The sequence below is a fragment of the Gymnogyps californianus genome, chromosome 27 (assembly GCF_018139145.2).
Source record: "Gymnogyps californianus isolate 813 chromosome 27, ASM1813914v2, whole genome shotgun sequence".
NCBI classification, from domain to species: Eukaryota; Metazoa; Chordata; class Aves; order Accipitriformes; family Cathartidae; genus Gymnogyps; species Gymnogyps californianus.
In genome coordinates this window covers 7,232,668-7,256,982 of record NC_059497.1, presented here as the reverse complement: position 1 = coordinate 7,256,982, position 24,315 = coordinate 7,232,668, and the positions used below count along the sequence as shown (strand labels likewise).

The window sequence follows — 24,315 nt, the reverse complement described above, 5'->3', positions numbered from 1 at the left end:
AGGCCTGCTTGCAGCCTGCCCCCCAGTCCCAGGGGACGGGGCAGCTGGAGATGGTCAGCACCAACCCAGGGCAGTCTGAATGGCTCCTCAGCCCCATGCCGTGCTGGGACCAGTGCCCCAGGGTGCAGCATCTGGGAGGCATGTCTAGCAGCAGGAGGGGAGCCCATCGGCTGTGGGGTCAGGCGACGTTTAACCCTTGCTGTCTGTGCTCTCAGCGCCGGGGTGGGACGCACTGGCACCTTCATTGCCCTGGACCGGCTGCTGCAGCAGATGAAGCAGGAGAAGGTGGTGGACACATTTGGGGTTGTCTACAACTTGCGGATGAACCGTTACCTGATGATTCAGACGCTGGTAAGACCTCTGCTCCCTCTTCCCCCAAGCTCCTTGCTCCATGGCGTAAAAGCTAGCAGGGCTGGCAGGCAGATGAGCTGGTCGGCCAGCCCCAGCACCCCCAGGCTGGTCCCCAACCTGACACCATGTCATGGTGCCACCGCTCAAAGCAGCAGCTCAGCTGGAGTGGAAATTGCTCGGCTGTGGGGGTCTCCAGCAGCTTCATGCCCTGCTAGACCCACAGCAGCAACACACAGAGTCTCAGAGCCCTCCCAGGAAGCTCAGAAACACCCCAGAGCACCTAGGAACAGGATCAGGCCCTTTGCAGGCAATTCTTAACCCACACCATGTCATTGGCCTGTGATGCTCCACAGCCCATCTAATATTTCCAGTACTCAGGGTTGGGACAAGGTGTCAGTACTACCCTTCAGGACAGACAGACAGACCCAGTGGACAGATCCAGGGGCTCTGAGATGACTGAAGTAGCCAGGGCCTTTTGGGCACGAATGCAGGGCTTTTAGGGCATGACTGTAGGACACCCTCTGCCCACTAGGCAGTGCCATACCCACCCTTTCATGCTGTCTGCATGGTGCAATGCTCCATATTGCCATCTGCCTTTGCCTTCCAGTCCCAGTATGTTTTCCTGCACAGCTGTATCCTGGAAAAGATCTTGGAGGAACCACTCCTGGGTTTATCAGGGACGGAGAGGTAGGGGCCTGCTGTGTTTTGCCTGCCACTCTACCCACCCTGATCCACAGCCCCTTCAGGCGGCAAGCTGGGATCCTGACCCCAGCTTGAGCCTTGGCTCCAGGACAGAAGGACGGGGAAGCCCCACCATCCATCCCACACGGTGTTTTGAAGGGGGTCAGCCCAGGGGTGGTTGTTCCCTGCAGCATGGGGAGCCCAGCTCAGAACTAGGTGTGAGTCACTGGGCACACTGGTAGGGCTTGGGGGACCACATCCTCCTTTCCTCCAGCGCCAGTCTCCTGGGCTATGCCAATGCTAAAGAGCTGCAGAGCTGTCCTGGGGAAGGCATTTCTATCAGCCGCTGGCTTCCCAACCCACAGGGATGCCCTAGAGATAGGTTCAAACTGGAGGGGCTCATGGCAGCTGGGTGGCCTTGGGATGTCCCTTCTAACGGAGGCCAAGAGGCGGGAGCAGGGTGATGCTGGGCATGGCTTTGCCTGCCTACCTCACTGTCTCTGAGGCTACAACTGGAGGTCACATATCTATCTTTATGGTCAAATTGTCTCCTCTTTTATGCAGAACAGGATGCCCTTGTCCTTGCTACATCTTGGGAATGGGTCCTGGGCTGTGCCATGCCTGACACCTGCCTTTGTCTAGGGGAGAGCAGGTTGGCATGGGCCAGAGCTGGGCTGGGGACCTGCGAGGCCCCCAGCATTTGAGGGGTGGAGGTCTATGCACAGCCCTGTCCACCTACTGCAGACTCAGCCTGGATGCTGCTGAGTTTGCTCAACCTCACCCTTACCCCCAGTTTCTCTCCCCAGGTCCTGCCCCATCCCGCTGAAAAGCTTTGCTCAGCACTACGCCCAGAAGGCGGCCAAGTCCCACGTGGGCTTCCTGAGGGAGTATGAGGTGAGAGCTCTCCTGGGCAGAGTGCAGGGAGCACTGCCATAGCCATATGCATTGGGGGGACCTGGGGAGTGATTGCACCTTGTCAGGCTGGGGGTCACGCAGCAAGTGCCTCCTGAGTGGGTCCCATGCCTCAGTTTCCACGTGCCTGGCTGTCCTGGCAGTGTCTGCTCTCCATGGCATTTCATTCCCAGGCACATAGCTCCCTCACGCATCCTGCGCTGATCAGGGTCTGTCCACGACCCACTCCTTCCCAGACCCCATGCAGAGTAGGGACCTACCTGAACACCATTCTCCTGCAGAGAGATGCAGCCATCTCCTGACAGTGCAGAGCAGACCTGGCAGCCCACCCCCAGAGGTGGTCACGTAGAACCCCTGCTAAGGCTTCTGCATGGGCAGCTATAACCTCCCCTCTGCTGAGGCCAAGTGTCCTCAGGAGTCCCCAGTTCCTCCTGCTCCTCCTGACCCTTGCGTGCTCACTGCTTCCTCCACTCTCTTTCACTCTGGCAGACCCTCCTAGAGGTTGTCAAGGAAGAAGCCAGCTCTGCAACACCATCTTCAGGCAACCAGCAGACACGGCCCTCTTCCAGCATCCTCCCATGTAAGTGCTGTGACACCTTGCGTCCTCTTCCTTCCTGTACCTGTGTGGAGCCAGGCCAGACCAGGGCCAGTGCTCCACAGTACAAGAAAATATTTTGACACACTGCAGTGAGTCCACCAGAAGGTTACCAAGGTGTTTCAGGAGTGGAGCACATGATGTATGGGACTGAGATAGGTGGGTTTGTTCAGCCTGGAGGAGAGAAGGCAAAGGGGAGATCTTATTGCTATCTTCAGCTACCTGCTGGGAGGGCACAGAGAAAATGTAGTCTTCTCAGAGGTGCACCATGGAAGGACAAGAGGCAATGGGGATGATTTGGAAGGGTAATCCAACTCAATGTAAGGAAAAATGCATTCCCATGAAGGTGGCCAAACACTGGAATAGGGGCCCAGAGCATCTGCAGGGTCTCCATCCTTGGAGATATGCAGATCTCCATTGGCTAAGACACTGAGCAACCTGCACTACATGTATCTGCTTTGAGCAGGAGGATGGGATAGAGACCTGTCTTTTGGGGATCAACATCCATGAGCTGGAGAAAAGCACTGCAGAGGGGAGCACCTTTGCAGAGAAATGGTGAATGCGGGGTTGGATTTGTGTGGCTGTGCGGAGTCTGGCAGTCGGTCTGCAGGAGCTGTGTGAGCACAAGGCTGCCCTGGGTCCCTCCACCTCCCACATATTTTGCAGATGATCGCTCCAGAGTGAAGTTTTCCCTGCTGCAACAGGGCCCTTTCTCAGGTCTCCTGCAGGTGTGGCGTGTCCCGGTGAGTCGTACCCCCAGCAGCAATGCCCACTTCTGTGCCTGGGTCCCACAGGCAGCAGGTGATGCTTCCCCTTCCTCACCGTGCCCCTGCTCCCTGCTGCCGGTTCCTGCACTGCTCCACTGGTGCCACCCTCTCCAGCAGGAGAGTGACATTCTCATTCCCCACCCAGGGCTGCAGCTCCAGCAGAGAGTATCTGGCTGTCCAGGGGCCTGACAAGTTGACCATGGAGGACTTCTGGACCCTGGTGTGGGAACAAGACGTTCACACCATCCTAACACTTCTCCCGTGGCAGGAGAAGGGGGAGGTAAGGCCACCATGCCCACCTGTGCCATGGCAGAGCAGGGATCTGTTTAATGGAGTTGGAAGCTAGCATAGCTCTGAAACTTGAACTCTTTTCACTGCCTCCTGAAGCCTGGGTGCAGATCCAGCTTAGCTAAAGCTGAACCTTTCTTGTGCCAAAGTGCTCCCACAGCTTGTCACAGGAGACAGGTTCTGTCCGCCCACCATGCAGTCCATGGCCCTGAACTCAGCTGGTACTCTTCAAGCTGCATCTCCATGGCACCCAAGGACAGCAGCTCCTGCCTTTGGCCAGCCGAGGTAGAGAGCATTTGCTGAGCAGATTCCCACTGCCAAGCAGCTCTGTGTTAACAGGGAAGCTGGCTGCAATCACTGTTGTTTCCAAAACTCTCCCAGGGATTAGCTAGGGGATGAACTGACATGGAGTGATACTGGGGGTGCTCTCGGTCCAACCCCATCACAGACCCCTAAGATTGTGACTGATCTGAAAGATGGCAACTGTCAACATGAAGCCAAACTTGCTATTGCGCACAGGTCCCAAGTGAGACGTGCTGGCCCCTGGAAGGAGACTCTCTCTGCACAAAGATGCTGACCATCCAGTGTGGCACAGAGAAGCTTGTCTCCGGATGGAGGTGTATCCAGCTCAAAATGAGACATGTATGTATTGATGGGGCTGGCCTGGCTCCCACTGCCTGGGATGTTGTTCACTGCTAGCAAACAGGTCTGTAGGGGCAAGGGCTGAAAGGTCCGTGGAGACTTGTCTGACAAGAGCAGAGTGCCAGCAGTCCACAAATGCAGGAGGGAATCTAGATGGCAACATCCAGAACATCTGCTGAGTGGACATAGGAGATGCATGGGAGAGGCCTTGGAGGCTTCCCCCACCGCTTGCTGATAGGTCTTTCTGACCTTCTTTGAAAAAGCCCACACAGCTCTCGGTCTCCCTCTCAAGGGGCAGGTTGGGGTGCTGTGGGGAAGGAGAGCAGGTTGACAGAGGCACCATACCCACTGTGCGGGTGATGGGCAATGCCCCAGCAGAGACTGCCTGGATAGCTTTACAGAAGCTAGCAGTTAGCTCAGGAAAGTGTCTGACAGCCTAAGGATTGGAGAGCTGGGACCCCTCTGCATCCAAACTCACCCATCCCTCCCCAACAGCTGTGTCAACTCTTTGTGTCTCACCAGGAGAAGAAAGCAAAGGAGAGGCAGGTACAACGGTTCCTATACACTCTCTGGAGCAGCAAGAAGCAGCCAGATGTCCAGAGCCTGGTGGAGCTCCTCACTGCTGTCAGACGGTGCATGCCCCATCGGAAGAGAGCCGGTCCTCTCCTGCTGCACTGCAGGTACGTCACATTGCTGCTCCACCCGTGGGCAGCCTCCTAGAGCTGGTACCCACCAGGCTGAACAGCGCCTTGGCATGGCCACCAGCAAGCATGCGCCCTCCACCAAGGACCCCAAGGTTTTGGGGCATGTTGAGAATAGGTCCATGGGAGCCAGGGAAGCTCTGAGCTTGAGAGGTCAGATGAAGCAGTGCTCTGCCAAGTGCATGGGAGAAGGAAGGGCAAACAGGGCTGGGCCAGGGGCAAGCGTGGATGGAGCAGGCATTCCCAGGCTGAGGTGCCCAGGTCATCCCTGGGCTGAATGCTAGGATCCTGGGAGCAGCCCTGACATCCTGATCTGCTTGCAGCCAGGGAGAGCTCACAGTCCCGCAGGAGCCAACACAGACGGCACATCGGCAGAGCTGGCTTCGGTGAGGGAGGCACAGCTCGGCAGGGCAGGGTAGGCTGGATCTCCAGGCTCCTTCAACAGGCACTTTGGGGTCCCATCCCCCTGGTCAGCACAGGCCTCCCTGCCACCTAGCCCAGTGCTCACAGTCGTCTATCCTCACTGTACTCAGTTGCTGCATGTTTTCTCATGGGGCTTCTGACTTCTTGGGATGGTGCCCACTTCCAAAGAGGTTCAGCTCAGCCTTGCCTGGCATCAATGACCCTCCCTTGTCCCTTGCAGCGGTGGCGTGAGCCAAATGGGGACACTGATCTCCCTGGATTGCCTGTTGCACCAGATGAAAGCTGAGAGAATTGTGGATGTCTATGGGGTGACCCTTCAGCTGACAAGACGCTGCTGTCTCATGACCCCGACTCTGGTAGGTGGGAAGGAGGAAGGGTGGTGGGCCAGGCAGAACAGAACATTCATGCTGAGCTGCCTGGAGCTGGCAGCATGCTGCCCACTCCCTGGGTGCTACCTGCCACCTGGGAGCCCTTGCAGCCTATGCAGGGGTTTATTCCATGCTTCCTCTCCACCCTGAGGCTCTGCCAGCCACAAAGGACTAAGGGCACTGTTTTTTCCCAGGGAAGAGCTTTCCATTTTCTCAGTTCTGGAGTTAAAATAGGTTAAATTACATGTGAGCTCACGATAAATGCGAGGCACTCTTCCCATTCTGCCCTGGAAAGCATGAAGCACTGTTTTCATCCTACATGACACACTTGCCTGCTCACCAGCCTCTGGACACGGCTGTCAGCCTGGGTACCCAGAATCTGCTGGGTTTCCCCTTGTCCGGTGCCTTTCCCTGCCGCATCCCCCACACGCAGAACCTGCTCACAGCCCCTGCCTGCTGCCAGAGCTGGGGCCGCCTGCAAGGGTGTCAGTGGGACACCCTGCCACATTCACAGCTGCCCTGCAGCCGTGTGGGCTGTGGCACTGTCTGATGGTGCCACAGCCATGCCCTGCCGTGCCGTGCCAGCCCAGCCCAGCCTCACAGGCCTCCGGTGTGCCACTCCTGATGGGCACTGGTGGCACAGATGCCCTCTGGACAGTGCTTTCATTTGCTGCAACTGCTGAATGAGCTGATGCAGCATCCCTGGAAACCCTCCCCACAGGGGACAGCAGAATTGGGACAGATCTCTCTGGGGCTTCCCAGCTGCAGAGCCGCCTGCAAGCAGCTAATCGCATTCTTAATTAATGTGAACCATGCGCATGGTGGGAGCCGGAGGAGGGCAAGGCGTCCGCTGCCCCTGCTTCAGAGCTCCTTTGTATTTCAGCAGTGGTCTTGCCGAGCAAAGACACAATGTGCCCATAAAGGCGCAGCAAGTGCCGATCAAAAGCTGCTGCCCCACTGAGGGGGGGGCACCAGAGGCAGCTACCTCCCCACCTTGCCGCGAGCAGTGGTCGCTCTGATCCCAGCACGGCCAGGGAAGGACAGGCAGGGCTGCCCTCCAGCCCCACACAGCTGCCATGTGGCTGCCAGCCTCCTCCATCACTGCAGGGGCTTACCAGGATCCCTTTATCTCTGGCGGGGGCATGCTGCTGTCATGCTGGGGGCGTCAGCTGATTTTTTGGGGGGTTTAGTAGCCAAACAAGTGGGAAGATGAACCTTTGAGGGATTGTCCATGGATAACCACCGGGTATTTAAACACCCCCAGCTCCAGCGCAGCGCGTGTCTCTGGGGATGTGCTCTTGCTTTTGGCCAGGCATTGAGTGTGCCTGGTCTGAAGTCAATCCTGGGCTGTCATTCCAGATTTCACAATCAGGCCAGGCTCATTGAAAACATGCTCTGGCGACCTGGAACCGCAGCCATTGTGTGATCTGTGGCTTTCCCGGCCCTTCAGTGGGGCTAAACCCACCGCCGGCAGGGGAGGAGGCTCCTCGTGACTTGCAGCTTAGCCAGCGCATTAGTGAGCTGTTTGGAGGCCCCTCTGTCAAGTCCCTAATCCCCCCTTCCTGGCTACCATGTGATTTTGACCCACATCTTTTGCAGGCTGGCCCTGCCCTCCAGCTTTGTGCATTGAGTACAACCTCATTTACCTTTCCCACATGTTGCCTTTCCCGGAGCCCTGTCGTGGCAGTGGTCAGTCCTGGGTGTTTTGTAGCCTAGCATCATTTTGGAGCAGCCTGGCATTTGAGCAGAACCTCATATCAAATCCACAGTGGACTTGAGACCTCTGGACCCATATTTGGTACTGATGGATCATTTTGGTGATCTTAAAAACAGAGAAACAATGCAACTGGACTAAAACCACCCAGATCTTCTTGTCTGCCTCTGAGAGCTTGCAGAGGTCTACCCTGATCCACTGTCAGCCCTTGACTCAGGTACACTGAGACTGCCACCAAGGGAAACTCCTGCTCCAGAGGTCTTCCCTCCTGGCCTCAGGTCACTGCCAGGCCCTGTGCACTCCAGCAAGGCAGACCTCTCCCTGCTCGTTGCCCTGCACCATCACTGGATTTGCTCTTCCGTCTTGTTTTGGGTGCAAACACCATGACACATCCAAAAGCCACTGGGGCACTTTGAAGAAGTCAGATGACATTGTTCCTCCCCATCTCAGATGGGGATGTTCCTTTCATCCCCATCATGGGGATGATGAAGCAGGAGGAAACAAACACGGTGTAACTACAGCTCCAGGCCTGATTCTTCCTTTCTGGGCAACTCTGGTGACACAGGACAAACATGGACCACTTGGGACAGCAAATCCTTCTCTGCCATCAGACACTATTAGTTAATTAGGACCTTTTAAGGCAAATTGCAGGGTTAGTCCTGCAACCAGGAGGTCTCTGTCAGAAACCTGACTCCAGACCCCCCCTTTCCCTCTTGCAGGACCAGTACATGTTCCTGTACACTTGCATCCGGGACATCATCGCTCAGAAACAGCCCTAACACCGCTCGGCACTTCCTTGCACCATCCTGCCCTCCACCTCTGCGGGGTCCTATCCAGAGCCAGGAGCTGGGGTGAGAGCACCATGAGGCTCCTGGCACAGAGCAAGCCCTGCAGCGAGAGGGGACCTACCCCGGCACTGTCACCAACGCGTCCCACACAGTGTTAGCAGCGACATGGGGTCTCCTGAACAGATGGGCAGTGCTGTCCTGCCACGCACTGCTGCAGCCCCTCGGTGCAGACATGGCAAGGGGCTGGGTGGGATGCTTCCCTGCTTTGGCCATCTCCTGGGATTCCTGGTGCCTGGAAGGTTTGTTAACCCCACTGCGGTACGCAGCGCTGGCTGCGGGGGCTCTGCGGTGCCCTTGCCCCTCAGCACAGAAGCGGCAGCCCTGGGCTCGCTCCCGAACAGCCCTGGCACCCACAGGCTGCTGAGGGCTGACACGAGCACTGGGCACCGCGGTCTCCATGCGCCCATGGGCACCGGGCATGTTGAGGTCTCAGATACCGCTGTGGGCAGAGCATGGTGGGAGCTGGCTTGTCTCAGCTGGTGGATCAGTCTTAGGTACAAACAATAAACAGCCCTAGGAAAGAGTGCGCTTGTAAGGGTGGATTGGCTTTTGTGGGGTCTCAGCGATGCCGAGGCCTTCCCCTGCTGCAGCACAGCAGCCGTTCCCAAAAGGGCAGCTGTGTCCCTAGCCATGCACAGCGGATGGGGTGCCCTTGGGCACTCCAGATACTGCAGCCCATGGCACACAGCAGCTTCTGCTCACTCTCATCTGCTCCTGTTACTGAGGCAACACTTCTGCAGTGAGCCTCCAACCCACCCGCAGCTTTATGAGGAAGAGACACATCTTCTGATGAAGCCTTGAAGTTATGAACCTGCTGGTTCCCAAGAGCCAAGGACCAGGGCAAAGCCACGTGGTCCAGCTGACATGCTGGCAAGAAGCTGGCAGCCCTGTGGCTCACTGCAGAGCACTGGCTGCTGCTCTGGGAATTGGGTTGTCCATGCAGCCACATGGAAAGACACTGCTGCTCTGCAAGCAGGGATGGCCATGCACAAGCTGAAATTGCAAGTAGTGACTTGGTTCGTTGAGCTCCAAGTGGAGGTCAGAAGGAAGAGTTAAAAAAAAGATGATTTCATGAGCATATTCCTGGGGTAGAAAAAACTGTATCTGGGAACCCGTTTACCCTCCTTCATCCCTTCAGGCAGCATGAGGTTATGGTACAGTCTCAAAGCAGCACCCCTGTGCCAGTCTGGGCCCACACTCCTACCCACAATACCACGCCCTGCGGGACCTGCTTTGGAGTGGGATGAGGAGACACAACAGCTATGATGAGGAGGTTCCAAGACCTACTACTGCAAGGAGTAGACAGCCCAAGGTGGGGGACTGAGTTGGGCACTCATCCTACTGCCCCTGTATTTCCACAAACAGCTTCTCCCTCTTCCAAAACAAGGATCCTGCTGTCTGCACCCCAGTGTGGGACACCCAGAGCACCTAAGCAAGGGCAACCATCAGCCATCCCAGTGCTGGGATGATGCCTCAGTTGCAACTGGGTTTGGTGCCCAGCATTTTTTCCCCCTCTCCCCAGATAACATTTTTCTCTTTGGCAGTTGCTGTTCCCACCCAACTCCCGTCCCCACCACCCACCAGTGCACTGCAGCTGCCAGCCATGTCTTCAGGCAGGGGTGGGAACCTGCCTGTTGTCCTTTGCACCCACTGCCCACGTGTAGACACAGACAGCATGCAGCTAGGTAGGAGCAGTCTCTCCATGCACAAAATGTATCTTCTATACTGCAGGCAGGGCTTCTCTGCCGCTCAGTCCCCTCTGCCATCCTCTCCTTCCCTGCATTCCCTGCTCTGCTCCTAGCTCCAAGCTGCGGCACTCATTGGCTAAAGGAAACCAAGATGGTGCAGAGCCTTAGCCCCATAAAGGGCTGGTTTTTCCCCCACTGTTTCCCCCCACCCTGGGCACTCTGTGTGTGCAATGCTGTCTTCACCACAGGTCAGAGCATCCTGAGTTGCCCATGACCACCCTCCTCCACCCTGACCTGGATTGTCATGGATCCAGTTGCTGTTCGAAAATGTTTCCATGTGACTGCATCTTTGTCCCAGGGTCACCCACCAGCATGATGTGACAGGTCACTCGCTGCTCAGCCTGCACAAGGGACCATCGCAGTGACTTGTAGTGTTTCTGCTTCTAGTTGGATGCCAACATGCCAAGAGCTCTCCAGGAGGATGTGCGAATACTTTCAACGTGACAAAGGCCTGCAAAACTCAGTGGATATTCTTATGTGCACAAAAGGATTTATGACGCTGTCTTGGGAGGAGTCTGGCACTTGCCCATATGCTCACAGGAAGCCTGGTGGCTTTATGACTTTCATGTAACCAGTAACTCCTAAACTATGCTTGTGCTGGAGGGTAAGTGTCACAGCAAGGAAATGTTTGCTCCCAGTGACCCCCCCAGCCCAGTAGGCAGGATTGGTGGGGTCAAGCTGTTTGCTGCTCATGAGGTGCGTGCAGTTTGTAGCAGCAGCCACCTGCCATGTTCTTCTGGGGCACCACAGGAGAGCACACCAGTGCATGCTGGAAGCCTGACATAAAGCAAGCAAGCTGCAAAATCAAATCTGGCCCAAAGAATGACATGCCCGTTGCCCGTCCAGAGTTTTGAGTTGATAGGCCCAGCAGCACAGAATCTCACCAGTGTTGGGGGTTTTGTCGCAAGAGCCCCCAAGAAGGAGCAGTCTCAAAGACCATGTGGCCTGCTGCCACAGGCACATAGACCCATCCTTCTTAGATCTCCATCAGAAACAATCCTGATGTCCAGCGTTCACCCTCCCGCTCCAGCCAGCCTTAAAAATAGTTCCTGGGCTACAAGACAGTAGCCTTTCTGCCAGGACCTGCAAGTCCACTCTAACAAACCCCTACAAAGACAGTGAAAGTGCTGATACTTCCACAGCAGAGGCTGCATCCCATCCACTTGTCAGAGTCCTCTCCTCACTGCCTTAGCCTCAGCACAGCTGACCTGCAAAGCACACAAAGGCAGAGGTCCCTGAGCAGGAATGAGAGAGTGAGCTGCTGATGTAGGAAAAGGACTGGTGCTCATTCCCTCAAACAGGGGAGAGATGAACCAGACCTGGATCTAATTCCAGCATCTCCCTGCTGGTGCTGTTGGACACAGCCTGTGGCTCTCATTTGCTATGCATGGCCCAGAAACCCCAGATGCTGAGCACAGTTACGTCTCAAAGGTGTGTGTAGATGCGAGCTTTAGCCTGGTGCCCAACAGGCTCTTGTTCAAAGTGTGCAGTCTCCCCTGAACACCGACAAGCGTTTGTACCTGTATGTCCCAGCATGGTTTAGGATATGTAAGACACCTAATACTCTTAATCTCAGAGGATTTCAAGAACATCTGTGGAGCGCCCTGACCTGCGAAGTGGGGCCAGTCATAGTGACAGTGAAGATGTGAAGGAGGAGCCATTGCCACGAGATAGCAGGAGCTTTGTGAGGGGCACAGAAGCAGTATTACCAGCAGTTTTGCTCTGTAGAGCCTGGCAGCCAGTGTGTGGGGCTCGTACTGCTGGCTCCCTATCCTGGGTGGGTGGTCATTGCCCCTTTGGCTGCACATCACCCCACAGTAGCCTGGGGTTCTGCAGAGACAAGCCCTCCCTTGCTCTGCCAAGTGCAGCTACCAGGGTCTCCCAACAGCCTGGCCAGGACTGCATCTTCAGAAAGGGGCAGCTGCCAAGGATAAGGAGGGGCAGGAACTCCCCATCCTCTCTTTTGTATTTTTCTGCAATCAGAGCTACCCTGTGGCTTTCAGAGTCATTATGCCTGGGGCTTTGCTCAAAGCCATATTCTCCAGGGAGAGGGTTTGGGTCTGGCTCTACAGCTTGTGGCACAGGAGAGAAGCCTCAGAATGGGACAGCATTCCCAAGGAGTGCTTGTGGGCTCTTGCCTTTCATGGAGAAGAGCAGGACAACATCCACGTGAGACAACTTGGCCACCCCCCAGTTCACCCTTAGCTGATGGCAGTGACCAAGCAAGATGGGGGGGTGAGTTCTGCTGGCCCCTCTCATCCCAATGGGGCTCAGTTGAGCCCATCACTGTCCATCTGCCTTGCCAGATGGGCTGCTGCACCAGGATCTTTCTACAGTCCCTTGGGAAAGTGCTCATGGGTCTCCTGTGTGTCCATGCACAGAGATGGCAGTCCCAGCATGGGGCACAGCTACACACAGACAGGCAGGTCTGATGCATGGACCCAGGGCTCGTGGCACAGAGTTGCGAGGGGCACCGGCTCCGAGTCGTAAGGAAGCAAGTGAAAGCCACAGTGGGGGAAGCATGTTGCTGTCTGCAGAGCTTCCAGAAGTCCAGGAGCAAGTGATCCTGCAGCCCTCACACCTGGCTAGCACAACACACAGTGTTTGCAGCAGAGCCAGCAGCCAAGGTGAACCTACAGGCATCTGCAGCTAAAGCACAGCTGCTCTGGCAGGTATGACAGAACCTTCTCATCAATGGCACAGGCACAGGACAGGGATTTGTCACGCAAACTGGCCGACAGGTTTCACCCAGTGAGTTCGGTATGGCTGTGTCTGTGGCGCAGCCTGCTGCTCCGCATTTCACGTCCTGTCTAGCAGGAGGCCAACTTGGTGACGATGATGAATTTACGACCTCCCACCCACTGCTGCAGCGGAGTCTGGAGCCACAGATGCTTACAGAGGGTGTCGTGGGAGCTGTGGTTTGGATGAATAATTTTCCAGCCCTGCAGCTCAGAGCCACGAAACCCAGAGGGGGAGAGAGAGACAACAAAACAGTAAAACAAAACAAGCCTCCAGCTCGGGCCGCCCAGCGAGTTCTGGACTGTGCCATGTTGTTCTTCATATTTAGCCTGCTTCAGTCTGGCAGCATCCAGCCACCACCCTCCTCCATCAGCCCCCGTGCAGAGGTCAAGACCCTGGAGATGAGCAGGACCATGTCCATTTGGACCCCACTTCCCACCCTTTTCCCCCCTTCCCATCGCTGCCAGAGCAGGGGCAGACTGGGTTAGCATTGCCAAGTGACAGGAGAGCAGGGATACCCAACCCTCGGATCTTCTGGGGACCCACAGCCATGGGAGCCTGCTGGTGACTGCTGGGGCACCACAGCTCCTTGATCCCATAGCTTCTCCATTCACCGGTGCTGAACTTCTGCCCTAGGCTCTCCCCTGTCCCCTGCTCCCTCCAGGGCACAGAGAGTCTAGCAGCTGCCACATCTTTGCACAACACAGTAACAGCGCATTGCTCCCACCACAGGAAGCCCGTGGCACCTTGGCACATCCCAAGCTGGACACCTCTGTGATATTAGGTGCCTGGCACCAGGCTGTGGTTGCCCCAGCTGTAGCCATGGTGTGGGGATGCCCACTGCTCACTGTCTCTTCCACCTGAGCTGTACCAGCACCAGGAGCAGCAGGATTGCAGCCTATTCCTCCCCAGGATATCCAGCACTGTCTCTCATCAGCTACGGCTGTCAGCCACCTCCTGGAGAGCAGAAGTGCTGGGGCCAGACAGATTCAAGATAGGTCTGAACTGGAAGGAGAATTCAGCTGAGTAGGACCAGAGCCGAGGTTCCCTCTTCAACACCCTGCTCTTGCATGTGCTAGGCTTGCCATGGCTTTGGCTCCCTGACCCAGTTGATGCAGGCACTCCAAAAAGGAAGGTCTTCAAGCATGTAGGACACTGAACCCGGGTTCTGGTCCACCTAACAGGTCTTCTATCTAGCTCTGCACCTCTGTCCCTCTTCTCTGCAAGGCATGGAGCCACCAGGCTGCCCCATGGGTTTTTGCAAGCAGCCCCTCCCAGAGCAAGGAGTTAAAGTGCATCTGAGGCTTGTGCTATTCTGTGCTCTGGGCATCAGGGAGGAACCGTCCTTCTCTGTGTGACTTCATTGGCACCAGCCCTTCCCGCTATCAGGGAGCACAGATACCTCCAGTCCCCATCCTTCCCCGGCCCAGTCAGGCTGCTGGAGCAGCATGCTGGGCACTGGGGCTTTCTGCTTCTTTGCAAGTGTTTGCATTTACATTTTGGAAAGCCTCTGGGAGCCCTTGACGGGCCCAGGCTCACCCGCGGCCTGACTGTGGTATTTCAGCCTTTGGATGGCCCCGATGGGAGCAGGGGCACCGGGAACATTCCTCCAGCCTTTGCCCCTGCGCCCGACCTCGAACGGCTCCCCAGGGTATGCCCCAGGCTTACAGACATATCCGAAGCACCAGACTCTTGGCCTCTGCTGCATTCAGCCCATCCCTGCTGGTTTGGGCTGCATCCTGCTCTCCCCAGAACCTGGAGGACCAGCTTCAGGAGGAGCCAGGGATGGCGAGGAAGTCTGGAGGGCTTATCTTATCTTGAGGGCAGATCATGTCCCAGGAGTGAGTGTCCCCTCCACAGAGGTGTCATAGATGAGGTGGACAAGCACATGCCCTGGCATACACGGGCCAGTCCTGGTGATGCCTATTTTTCTCTGGTGCCCCTGTGCTTTGTGAGACTGCCTGGGGCTCTCTGCATCTCCTCCTTCCCCTGCAAACCCTTCTGGAGGGACTGCCTCTCTGTTGTCCTCTCCAGTGTGTGGCACAGTGGGGTCTCGGTTCCTGCCATGACCTTGGCAGTGAAAAACAGCCAGCATCCTCCTGGTCTGCAGTAGGGACTGGTTGTCCTTGGATATCAATAGCCAAACTGGGATTCTACTGGGGTGATCCTGAACCCTCTAAAATCTGGAAGGGAATAAAAAGAGGGCACAAACAGTTGCCCCATGGGAGCAGGGCAGAAGACACACTCGGGGGTTTGTTCCAGGGCCCCCAGGTCTGGCACATGCTGAGGACAGAAATAAACAGCTTCCAGCCCTTTGACTCAGCTAGTCAAAAAACCTGTCTTCCAGCTTCAGCAGGTCCCAGGCTGGATGTCCAGGGCATTCTCCCTGGGAGAAGTGACAGCACAGCACTGCCCATCACCTCCCTCTGCTCTGCAGGAAGAGCATTGCTGAGTGACAAGGTCAGAGTCCAGCAAGGTGTCCTGTCCGGGCCCACAGAGTCATTTTGGCTCTGCGGGAGGGGATGTCAGCGCCTGTTGTAAGGGTTTAGCTGCAGCCCTGCCCCAGCTATACCTCCACAACAACTTTGTTAGCCTTTAAACTCGAACAAATCTAAAAAGGCTTGCCAGCCACAGTCCACAGCACAAAGCTTGTTTGGCATTTCATTTCTGGTCCACAGAGAGGATCTGGCCAGCGCTGGTAGCTGGAGTCGCAGCTCTCCTGAGGTCCAAGGCTGAGATCCAGAGCCAGACCACCTCGAGCATGTTGTGCTGGCGTGAATAACGCAGCCCTTTCCCACCACCCTTGCCTCTTCTGTGCCCCTGACGAGCAGAGGCAATAACTGTACTTGCAGTAGCTCACACGAGCTGGACCTTGTTCCCCACTTAGGCTGTACTCTAAATTTTCCCAAGATTTTTTTCCTGCTTTTAAGCAAGCTGTAGGAAGACCTGTTAGCCATGCAGTGTGGAGGCAGCAGGAGAAATATCACCTGGGATGTCACCTGCCACCCAGAGGTGCCACATGCTAAGGTGTCACGCTCAGCCACAAACCTCTGGTGTTTGATCCCAGAGTCTCAGCTCCATCCTTTAAAAGCAGGTCTCTGTGAACGAGGGGTGCAGCAGAACATGTTGGGGAGCCTGGCTGGTGCAGCCGCAGCGTGTGAGGGGCTCAGGTGAGCAGGCAGTGCTGCTCAGCTTGCTGTGGAGCAGTGCTGTTCTCATCTCCCCAAACCGCAGCCTGCCGCTAGAGGACAACACAGAAACACGTGTGAGCCTTGCAGAAAAACATCCACTCGCATTAATAGGAATGAGCTGGGATCTGGAGCTCCCAGTGCCTTTAATAAGGGCACAGTGCAGCCCGCACTACTCGCAGCAAACTGCAATTTCAGTGAGAGCTGGCTGAAAAGTGACACTTCCACCTCAGAGGGACTTACTCAGAAATTCCAGGCTTACCATGGAAACATCAAAGCTCTCTGGTCCAAATGACTTGATGTCCAGACTCTTGGTTTTGCCAGGAGCTGGGCAACACACTGGAATAAGTGAACACTTCGAATATTAACATTTATTATCAGGTCTCAAAGAAATGAGACATGGAAATGAAACACCACAGCCGAGCTGGAATAAAAAGCAAACAGAAAAGTCAAGGCAAAGTGAGACACACAGAGCAAAGCTCTCCAACTTCAGGCTGTGTTGCTCCAAAAACAATGTGAAAAATGTCATTGCAGTCAATGCCTTCCTGAGGAAATGGCTCTATTTCAGCAGAATGGCAGATTTCAATAGGAATCTCTTCAGTGTGATTTTTTTAAGAGCTCTATTAATAGTGTACTCAGCCAGAGCCCTGGATCCCCAAGGAGAATTCACTGAGCAAGAAATTGTCAGGAGCTCGCAATGCGGTTGGTGTCTGGCTGCTTAGGCTGGAGAGAGAGGGACGGGGAAATCGTAGATAAAAGCTGCTGTTGCAGCCAGGAGCAGAGTGATAGGCCTGACACTTTCTCCAGACTGACACCAAATTCCTGGCTGCTGTCGGAGCAAATCCAGCCATTTCAGGCCATGCTAAAGCCCCACGTCAGAGCTGGAGGGGAAGCTTGTCAAGGAACCCAAGGAGGAACTCTCTCTCCGAGGAGGGCTTCCTATCTCCCCACCAAGCAGTGTTTTACATTTGGAGCTGTCAAAACACATTGCAAATGTTTAATTAATGACATCTCCAGCATTGCTCATGATGGAAGGGGCTTAATTCCAATTAAATTAGTTCCTGCTCCTAGACCAAAATCCTTGCTTGTCTGCACTCGGTGACAAAGTTTCCACTGACTTCAGCAGTGATAGGGTTTCAGTCCTGAAACTGCAGGATCTGAGTGGACTTTGCAAAAGAAATCGTTTCAGATCCTGAATCATCCAGGCCAGGAGCCGTCAGCCAGAGTCTGTGCATCAGTCCCAAACCCTGAGCTTCATCTTGAGCAGTTTTTTTCAGAGGAGATACCTGCTCTGACTCAAAGGCCTCAAGGCACTCCAGCCCCAGGTTAGCTGGAGCTTTTTAAGTCTCCCACTTTGCAGGCTCACCTTCCTGACCCCAGATAACTCTCCTGCCTCTTTTATCCTGAGATAATGGGGGTATCAATTCGGAAACTCTTTTGCCAGAAGGAAAAGCACATTCAGAGGAAGTGGGGCAGTGAAAACCATCTCCCAGTCTGTGCTTCAGCCATGCAGCATCTTACCATGGCATGGCCACAGCCAGAGGGGTGACTTCGTGGGTGCACTTTGCAGCCACCCAAACCTGGACACTTCTTTCTCTTCCCCATTCACTTCCTCCAGCCATGACTGGAGAGGAGGCAGAGGGAGGAATACACCGTCTCTGATGGGAGTCAGATCCACCTAAAGCCCAGTGGTCAGCTGTCTTTCTTCAGTGTGAAAGACCTGTATTCAGCTGCCGTCACCATTACAGACAAGATGCATGGCCTTGTAGAGAGATGCAGTGTGGTTCAAGCTGTGGGGCCAGACTCAGCCTCTATCACTGAACCCACCACCACGGGAGGACAGCAATCACCCCAGCCAGGGGCATCACGGTGACCCTGAACAGCCAGTGGCTGCAATCGGGAGGGAAGAGCAGAGAGGCCACACAGAGCTAGTCTTTGCAGCCTTCTCCCATTGCAGATCCAGTGCCCTTTTCTGAGCAGGTGCTTCTGCTGCCCCAGAACTCGGTAGCTCCTCAACACCCAAGCAGCAAGAAATCCTGTTCTGATGCACATCCCACATGTTTCAGGACACCCTGAGGCCCTGGGCTGGGCTGGCACAGGTGGAACTCCACTGCTAAGCCAGACCTGCTCCCTTCTGCATCATGGAGCTCCAGGTGACATGGCTTCAAGGCCCCACTCAATGGACTATTCCTCTACTTTGACCTCTGACCGCTTTACCCAAGGTTAGAAAGAGCTCTTGGAGCAAACCAGCCACCTGCTCCTGGCATCAATGCTGTGCAGCTCCTGCAAACGCAGCTCACGTATGCACCCAACCTTGATCTGGGCAAAACTATAGCAAGCAGCGCGGCTGCAAGATCACCATGTCCCACTGTCCTGGAGAGCTCTCTGGAGAGGTCCCCCACCAAGCTCAGCACCATGACACTGCTGTTCCATCCCCCTGCATCTCCCACCCAGCCCCTGCCCCATGCATGGCGGTAGCAACGGGGCTGCTCATGAGTGAGGGTCAGACCACAGGACAGACAGACCTACAGCCCTGGGCATGGTCGCTCCCAGCAAACAGCTCTTTGTGAGCTCCTCACTCCCTTGTCCCCAGCTGCACCCTGACTTTCCAGTTGCAGCTGGGTTTAGCAGCCAGCACAGACACACAGAGTCCTTTATCTGGGGTTATATTTCAGCGTCCCAAAGTCTGGAGCCCTTGAAGTGCTGGTTGGGTACTCCTGCCTCCCTATTTATACTCCTCTGCCCTGCCGGAGCCAGCTTTGCCTTCCCCTGCCCTGCTATCTCACAAAAACATTGTTACAAAACAAGCACAGGTCCCGGAGCTATGAACAGGTCTTTATTTGTTGAGGTTTCTTTTTTTTTTTCTTTCTCCCCCCTTTCTTCCCTTTGAATGAAATTCCTGCCAGCTCTAAGAGAGAGAGAGGGAAAGAGCAGAAAGTTTAACTCCTCCCATTGGAGTGTCTCACGCCCCTGCCCAGCCCTTGAAACCCAATAACCAAGATCATTCAACAATGCCTTCCCTTCCCTGGCTGCATCCTTACCACACTCCGACCTGCAGGAGATACCCTGCCCGCTGCGTGCGAGGCAGCGGGATCACTCCCCTCCATCCAGCTGAGCCCCAGGGTCGGAGCAAGCCGGCGGCACCTCGCACGGTCCCCGCGGCTGCGGCCAAGGCGAGGATGGACAAGCTCTTCTTCTGGGGCATTCTTCTGGCCTCCTCTGCCCGCTTCCAGGCGGTGCCTGCGGAGCAAGATGCTGCACCCTCATGCCCACCCCAGTGCCACTGCGAAGAGGATGGCATCATGCTGTCAGTGGATTGCTCCGAGCTGGGGCTTTCGGAGGTCCCTGCCAACCTGAGCCCTCTAACAGCTTACCTGTAAGTACAGCCCTTGCTGTTTCTTTTGCAACGCTTTTTCTGGACCCCTTCGTCAGCTGCACCTTTCCTCCAGCTTGGAAGTTTGTGCCAAATTTTCCTGAAATTAAATTTCCTCTGGAAATTAGAAACAAAACAAAACAACAACAAAAAAGGCAGCTATTACTCCAGGACCTGCCAAGCTAAGCCAGCTCCCCCTCCTCCCTGTGCCCCTCTGCAAACGCTGTTTATATTGCAATGTTATGCATGCTTTCCTTCTTGATTACAGTGGATCAGAGGAGCTGATTTGCTGGGTAGATTCTGATTGTCTGAGAACATAATGGAATATTTATACTGAGCAATTAGTGCAAACTGCCCTGGGATCCTTCTGTCAAACATTTCAATAGCTGTGATAACTCATGGCTTTTGGGGGTTTGGGTTGAGCTGGCCACCATCAGTGTCCAAGCTGCCTCTTTAAAATGAATATTAAAGTCTTATAAGAGATGTGGGGGCTTTGGTAGGTTGTTTTGGTTTTGTTTTTGTTTTTTCTATTTAAAAATTCTTGATTATCTGAATGCTTCCCATCCTTTCTGGTATTAATACCCCAAAGGGTTAAACTACCTCAGGGACTGGTGGGTTCATTTCTAGCCCCAGAGATGGTCTCAGTGGTGCCATCTGACTAGTGATGACTGAGGATGTCCCCAGGGTGAGCAAGGGACTCTGTGGAAGGATCTCAGGGTTTGACCAGGAGAGGAAACACCTCTCTCAGGGAGACAAGTTGGCCCTGGCATGCGCTGTGGAAGATGCTCGGTCTGTTTCTTTGCAGAAAGTGCTGCAGCCACCAACTTCAGCTGTGTGGCAGATAGGCTGGTAAAGACCTTGGCTGTCCCAGCTAGGGATGCAGCTAAGGCACTGCCAAGGGAAGCTGCGTGTACCACAATCGTTGAGGGTAACTGGTAGCCCCCAGGCAGTGCTGGGAACGTTTGTTTTGTGCTCATCGTGCTGAGAGGGGGCTTGTGTCCAGGGGTGGCATACAGACCGTGTTGCTGGTCTTCTGGTGTTCTTGGATTGTCCTGAGATGCAGTTACTCAACTGTTAAAGCTAAGCACCTTAACCCATTCATGAAGGGCTTTGCAAAGCCAGGTTGAAGCAGCCACAGCTGTGTAAGAGCTTCTCTGCTCATCCTGCTTGCCTGAGGAGCACATTGCTTTGTCTTGGGCCAACCATTGGACAGCCAGAGCTGTATTGGTTCAGCTGAGAAAGAAATATGACAGGAAAGGACAATTTTCCCTGGAGAGCATGCAAGATGAGAGAAATGTGTAATGTAAGCCGTATTTCCCTGGGAGAGGGAAGCACAGAGCACTTGTCACATGAGGTGTGTCCTGGATAGAGCTATCCCCTCTGCACACACCCTGGGGCTAAGTTTGGAGCCAGTTGCCTATGAGTGAAAAGTCACTGCAGCTCTTGAGCATGTCTTGATGGAGGTGGTCAAAAACATGTGGGCTGTAAGCGTGGGAGGTTGCAGAGCTTTGCAGCACTGATGCTGCTGCGAGGACAAGCAGCAGCCCTGTCAGGCACCCACTCCACCTTTGCAGTCATCGCAAGACGGGGCACCCGTGGCTCCGACTCTGCAGAGAACATGCTGCCTGTCCTCTCTGCAGAGTTGTTCCTTGGGCTGGGAGCCACAGAGAGCTCCACTGCATGAACTAAGGGACATCTCGATGTTAAATGGTTCTCATTGCCACATTTACCCTGACCATGGTGGTCAGAGCAGGGACACAGAGTCCTGGGCTACGGGTCCCTTGTGCATGGACCCCCGCGGGCGGGTGCTGAAAGATGCTCTTGGCCCCGTGCGGCGGGTGACTCTGCGGCTGCTTCTGGCAGAGGTCTGGATTTCGCTGGGACTGGGTCTTCGGGACAGCCCTGCAGTAGCCGCCGCTTTGGGAGCGTGTCCAGCCCGGTGGCCACGGCCTCGCTGTCTCCCGTGGGCTGCTGCACCAGCCGGCTTTCCTCACACGGTGGCGCCAATGACGGCCGTTTGCCGGAGATGCCCCGGCAATGCCACCTCCCCAGCCCATCACCGTGCAGGAAAGGCCAGGCTGGGGGGACCCTCCGGGTGCAAAATCCACGGGGTCGAGCCAGGGAGGTGTTGGAGGGTCCAGAGTTTTCCTCCTCCCCTTAGGGCCGGACCTGTTTGGGGAAAAACAGCACATTTGCTCCCTATCCGTTAAACACTGCCGGTGAATTAACAAATAAGATGTAACAGAGGTAGGAAGGCAGGATGAACTGGGAATTATTGGAGGAGGACTGGAGAGCTGGGTTTTCTCCCTGTTTCTGTCAACACTTTCTTGGGCTACCTTCAGCAATTCATACAAGGTTAGTTTCTCAGTTATAAGATGTGCAGTCAGGGCTGATTTTTCAAAGCAAATCAGCATAAATTTTGTAGAAAGTATGGATATTCAAGAGAGATCTAAGCTCTTCATGTAAATTCAGGCTTTAAATCCACATTCAGATATGTAAAGAAATGCCTAGATTTTTTTTGAGAGCTGCAAGTGCTGAAAAGCAAGCCCTGTAATGGCAACAAGGAGCACGGAGCTGAAGGGCAGTGGCTCCCAAAACTTTCCAGCTCCTTTGCTCCATGCCCTGTCTTCTAAGCAAATTACTGGTACTCCTTTCTGTAAAGAGCAGGAATCCCTCAGGTGCAAAATAAAGGATCCTCGTAATAACCTCTGATTAGACACTGCCTCACCACTAATGATCTCGCATTCATGCCCCATCCTGACAATGCTGTGCCTCTGCCGTGCCTGTCTCTCTCCAAGAACCCTGTCCTTGCTCACTCTTGCACCTCCCTGAACTTGAACCGGATCCCACCCATCCAAAACCAAGCGTTTCCAACAGAGGCATCATTGGTGAGCTTGCAGCTGTGGTCGGGGAGATGGGAGAGAAGCAAGTCACCTCTTCCCAGGGGCGCCTCTCCAGTAGGCACTTAGTCACACTGGTGTGTCTTTGGCAGCCCTGGAGAGAGCCCAGGCAGCCAGCTCAGCTGGGGGTTGTCCATGTTAGGTGACAGGTCCCCGCTCTCTGCATTGCTCCTGTAGGCAGCCTGAACTCGATCAGGGCTCATGCTGACTCTAACAGCCCATTTCTCTGGAGCAGCACAGACCATCCTGCCTGGCTCATCACATGGGGGCTGGCAAAGAGCTTCTCAGTGCATGACCTATTTGCGGGGGGGTGAACTGTGTCTTAGCCTGGCCTTAGAGTCCAGCCATGAAACACTAAAGGTCAGCACACCCTGTCCTATTCAGCTACATCCAGAGACCCTAGGGCCTGTATCAACCCAGAAGAGTTGAGCTATTCAGAGAGCAGATTTAACCTTTAGCTGATATGCCAGTAAGTCCTGACAGCAGTGTGTCAAATACCACATCTCTGTCTTCCACAGCCAGCACCATATGTAGGAGAGTTGCTTTTGGGGCTGGCAACAGAGATGGGCTGGAGCTGATGGGGGGGTCTCTGGAGAGGACAGCAGCAAGCTGAGAGTGCAGAAGGAGACTGGAGCTGCAAAGGGGAAGGTTCCTGTGCAGCACAGAGGAGACTGCACAAAGGGGCATGGAGGAGGACAGGAAAATGGGAAGAGCTGCTTGGTACTCAGAGTATCAGCTTAGCTCCCTGGCACCACTGCAAACCCTGCGTGTGACCTGGTTGAGCAACCCCACCTCAGATTCTCCGGGATATGGAAGTGCCACATCGCATGGGCTGGGGGAGTTCAGTCCCCAGCTGTCCCCATGCCCATCACCCACTGCCTGAGCACTGGGAACAGGGCTGTGGTTGGGTGCAGGTGCTCAGCGCAGCCCTCTGCCCCAGGATGGCATCTGGCTACCAGCCCCTGGCAAGCAAGGGGGACTGGTGGCAATGCTGGGGGGTGAAGGCATACTCTCAATTTGCTGAGGCTGTTCCTGTTTTACCAAAAAAAGTGACACCATGTTGCTGGTGCCTGCCAGGTCCCTCCTAGGGACACACTGGCCTGTCCAACCATAGCTGGCAGGAAATAGAGGGCTCAAAGAAATGGAGTGCCTGTACTTAGCAGAGGACACCCTCAGTAGTACCCACAGATGGAAAGGCGACAGCAGTAGCGTCATGGTCACACATTCAGGTCAGCTGGCCAGACAGCACACACACACCCTGGCCAACCTGTACACATATAGGTTGGAAATTACACATCTTGCAGTGCCTTATGCCCAGCCTGGACTAAGGGGACACTGGGAGGAACTGGAAGGATTGCCCAGAATCATAAAATACCTTAGGCAGGAAGACACCTCTGGAGGTCTCTGATCCACACTCCTGCTCAAAACAGGTCCATCTTGTAAGGCTGGTCAGGACTTTGTCCAGTAGGGTTTTGAGGGAATCTCTAAGATTCCCTCACCCTTTTCCCATTTTTTACCATCCTCGTGGGAAATGTTTTTCTTAATATCTAATTGCAATTTCCCATGTTCCAGCTCGTGCCCATTACCTCTCATCCTTCCCCTGCACAACTCCAAGAAGAGTTTGGCTCTGTCTTCTCTACAGCCTCCCAGTCGGTAGTTGAAGACAGGAATAACATTCCTCCATTTCTCCTTCTCTTGTGAAGACTGATCAAACCTACTTGTATGAGCAGTGCATGGGACATGGGTGGAGCAGGGAGTGTTGTAATGTGGGAGAGGGGAGCATGCAGGGTAATGGGGATACTGCAGTGGAAGTGATAAGGATGAAGGACACAAACTTGTAGGATACCAGACATCAGTAGCACCATGGCTCAAAGCTCAGCTGGAGGAGCCATCCCCCCCTTCCCCAGGGTCCCAGGTCCCCACAGCACCATGGAGGGATCAGGCTCTGCCCCTGCTCTCTGCCCCATCCCCAGAAACATTGGTGACCGCTGTGTCCTTGTCCCAGGCCCCATGCACGCCTTGGTGAAGCCAGGCAGCCACTGCACAGCTCACTGCATGCAATGCTGTTGCTCTGTCC

General features: G+C 54.9%; 2 protein-coding genes across 2 annotated transcripts in view; both read left to right on the top strand.

Moving 5' to 3' along the window:
* Positions 1-8,796, top strand: part of LOC127026197 (receptor-type tyrosine-protein phosphatase V-like) — a 36,484-nt gene extending 27,688 nt beyond the window's left edge. Inside the window, 10 exon segments of the mRNA XM_050911317.1 lie at positions 216-351; positions 959-1,038; positions 1,839-1,926; positions 2,434-2,524; positions 3,206-3,282; positions 3,452-3,586; positions 4,114-4,236; positions 4,759-4,916; positions 5,581-5,716; positions 8,162-8,796. Coding sequence (XP_050767274.1) covers positions 216-351; positions 959-1,038; positions 1,839-1,926; positions 2,434-2,524; positions 3,206-3,282; positions 3,452-3,586; positions 4,114-4,236; positions 4,759-4,916; positions 5,581-5,716; positions 8,162-8,221 — 1,084 coding nt within the window. The 3' untranslated portion in view covers positions 8,222-8,796.
* Positions 8,797-18,976: 10,180 nt separating this feature from the next.
* The window catches only part of LGR6 (leucine rich repeat containing G protein-coupled receptor 6), a 150,481-nt gene continuing 145,142 nt past the window's right edge, over positions 18,977-24,315 (top strand). The window contains exon 1 of the mRNA XM_050911415.1: positions 18,977-19,341. Coding sequence (XP_050767372.1) covers positions 18,977-19,341 — 365 coding nt within the window. The remainder of the gene's footprint in view (positions 19,342-24,315) is intronic.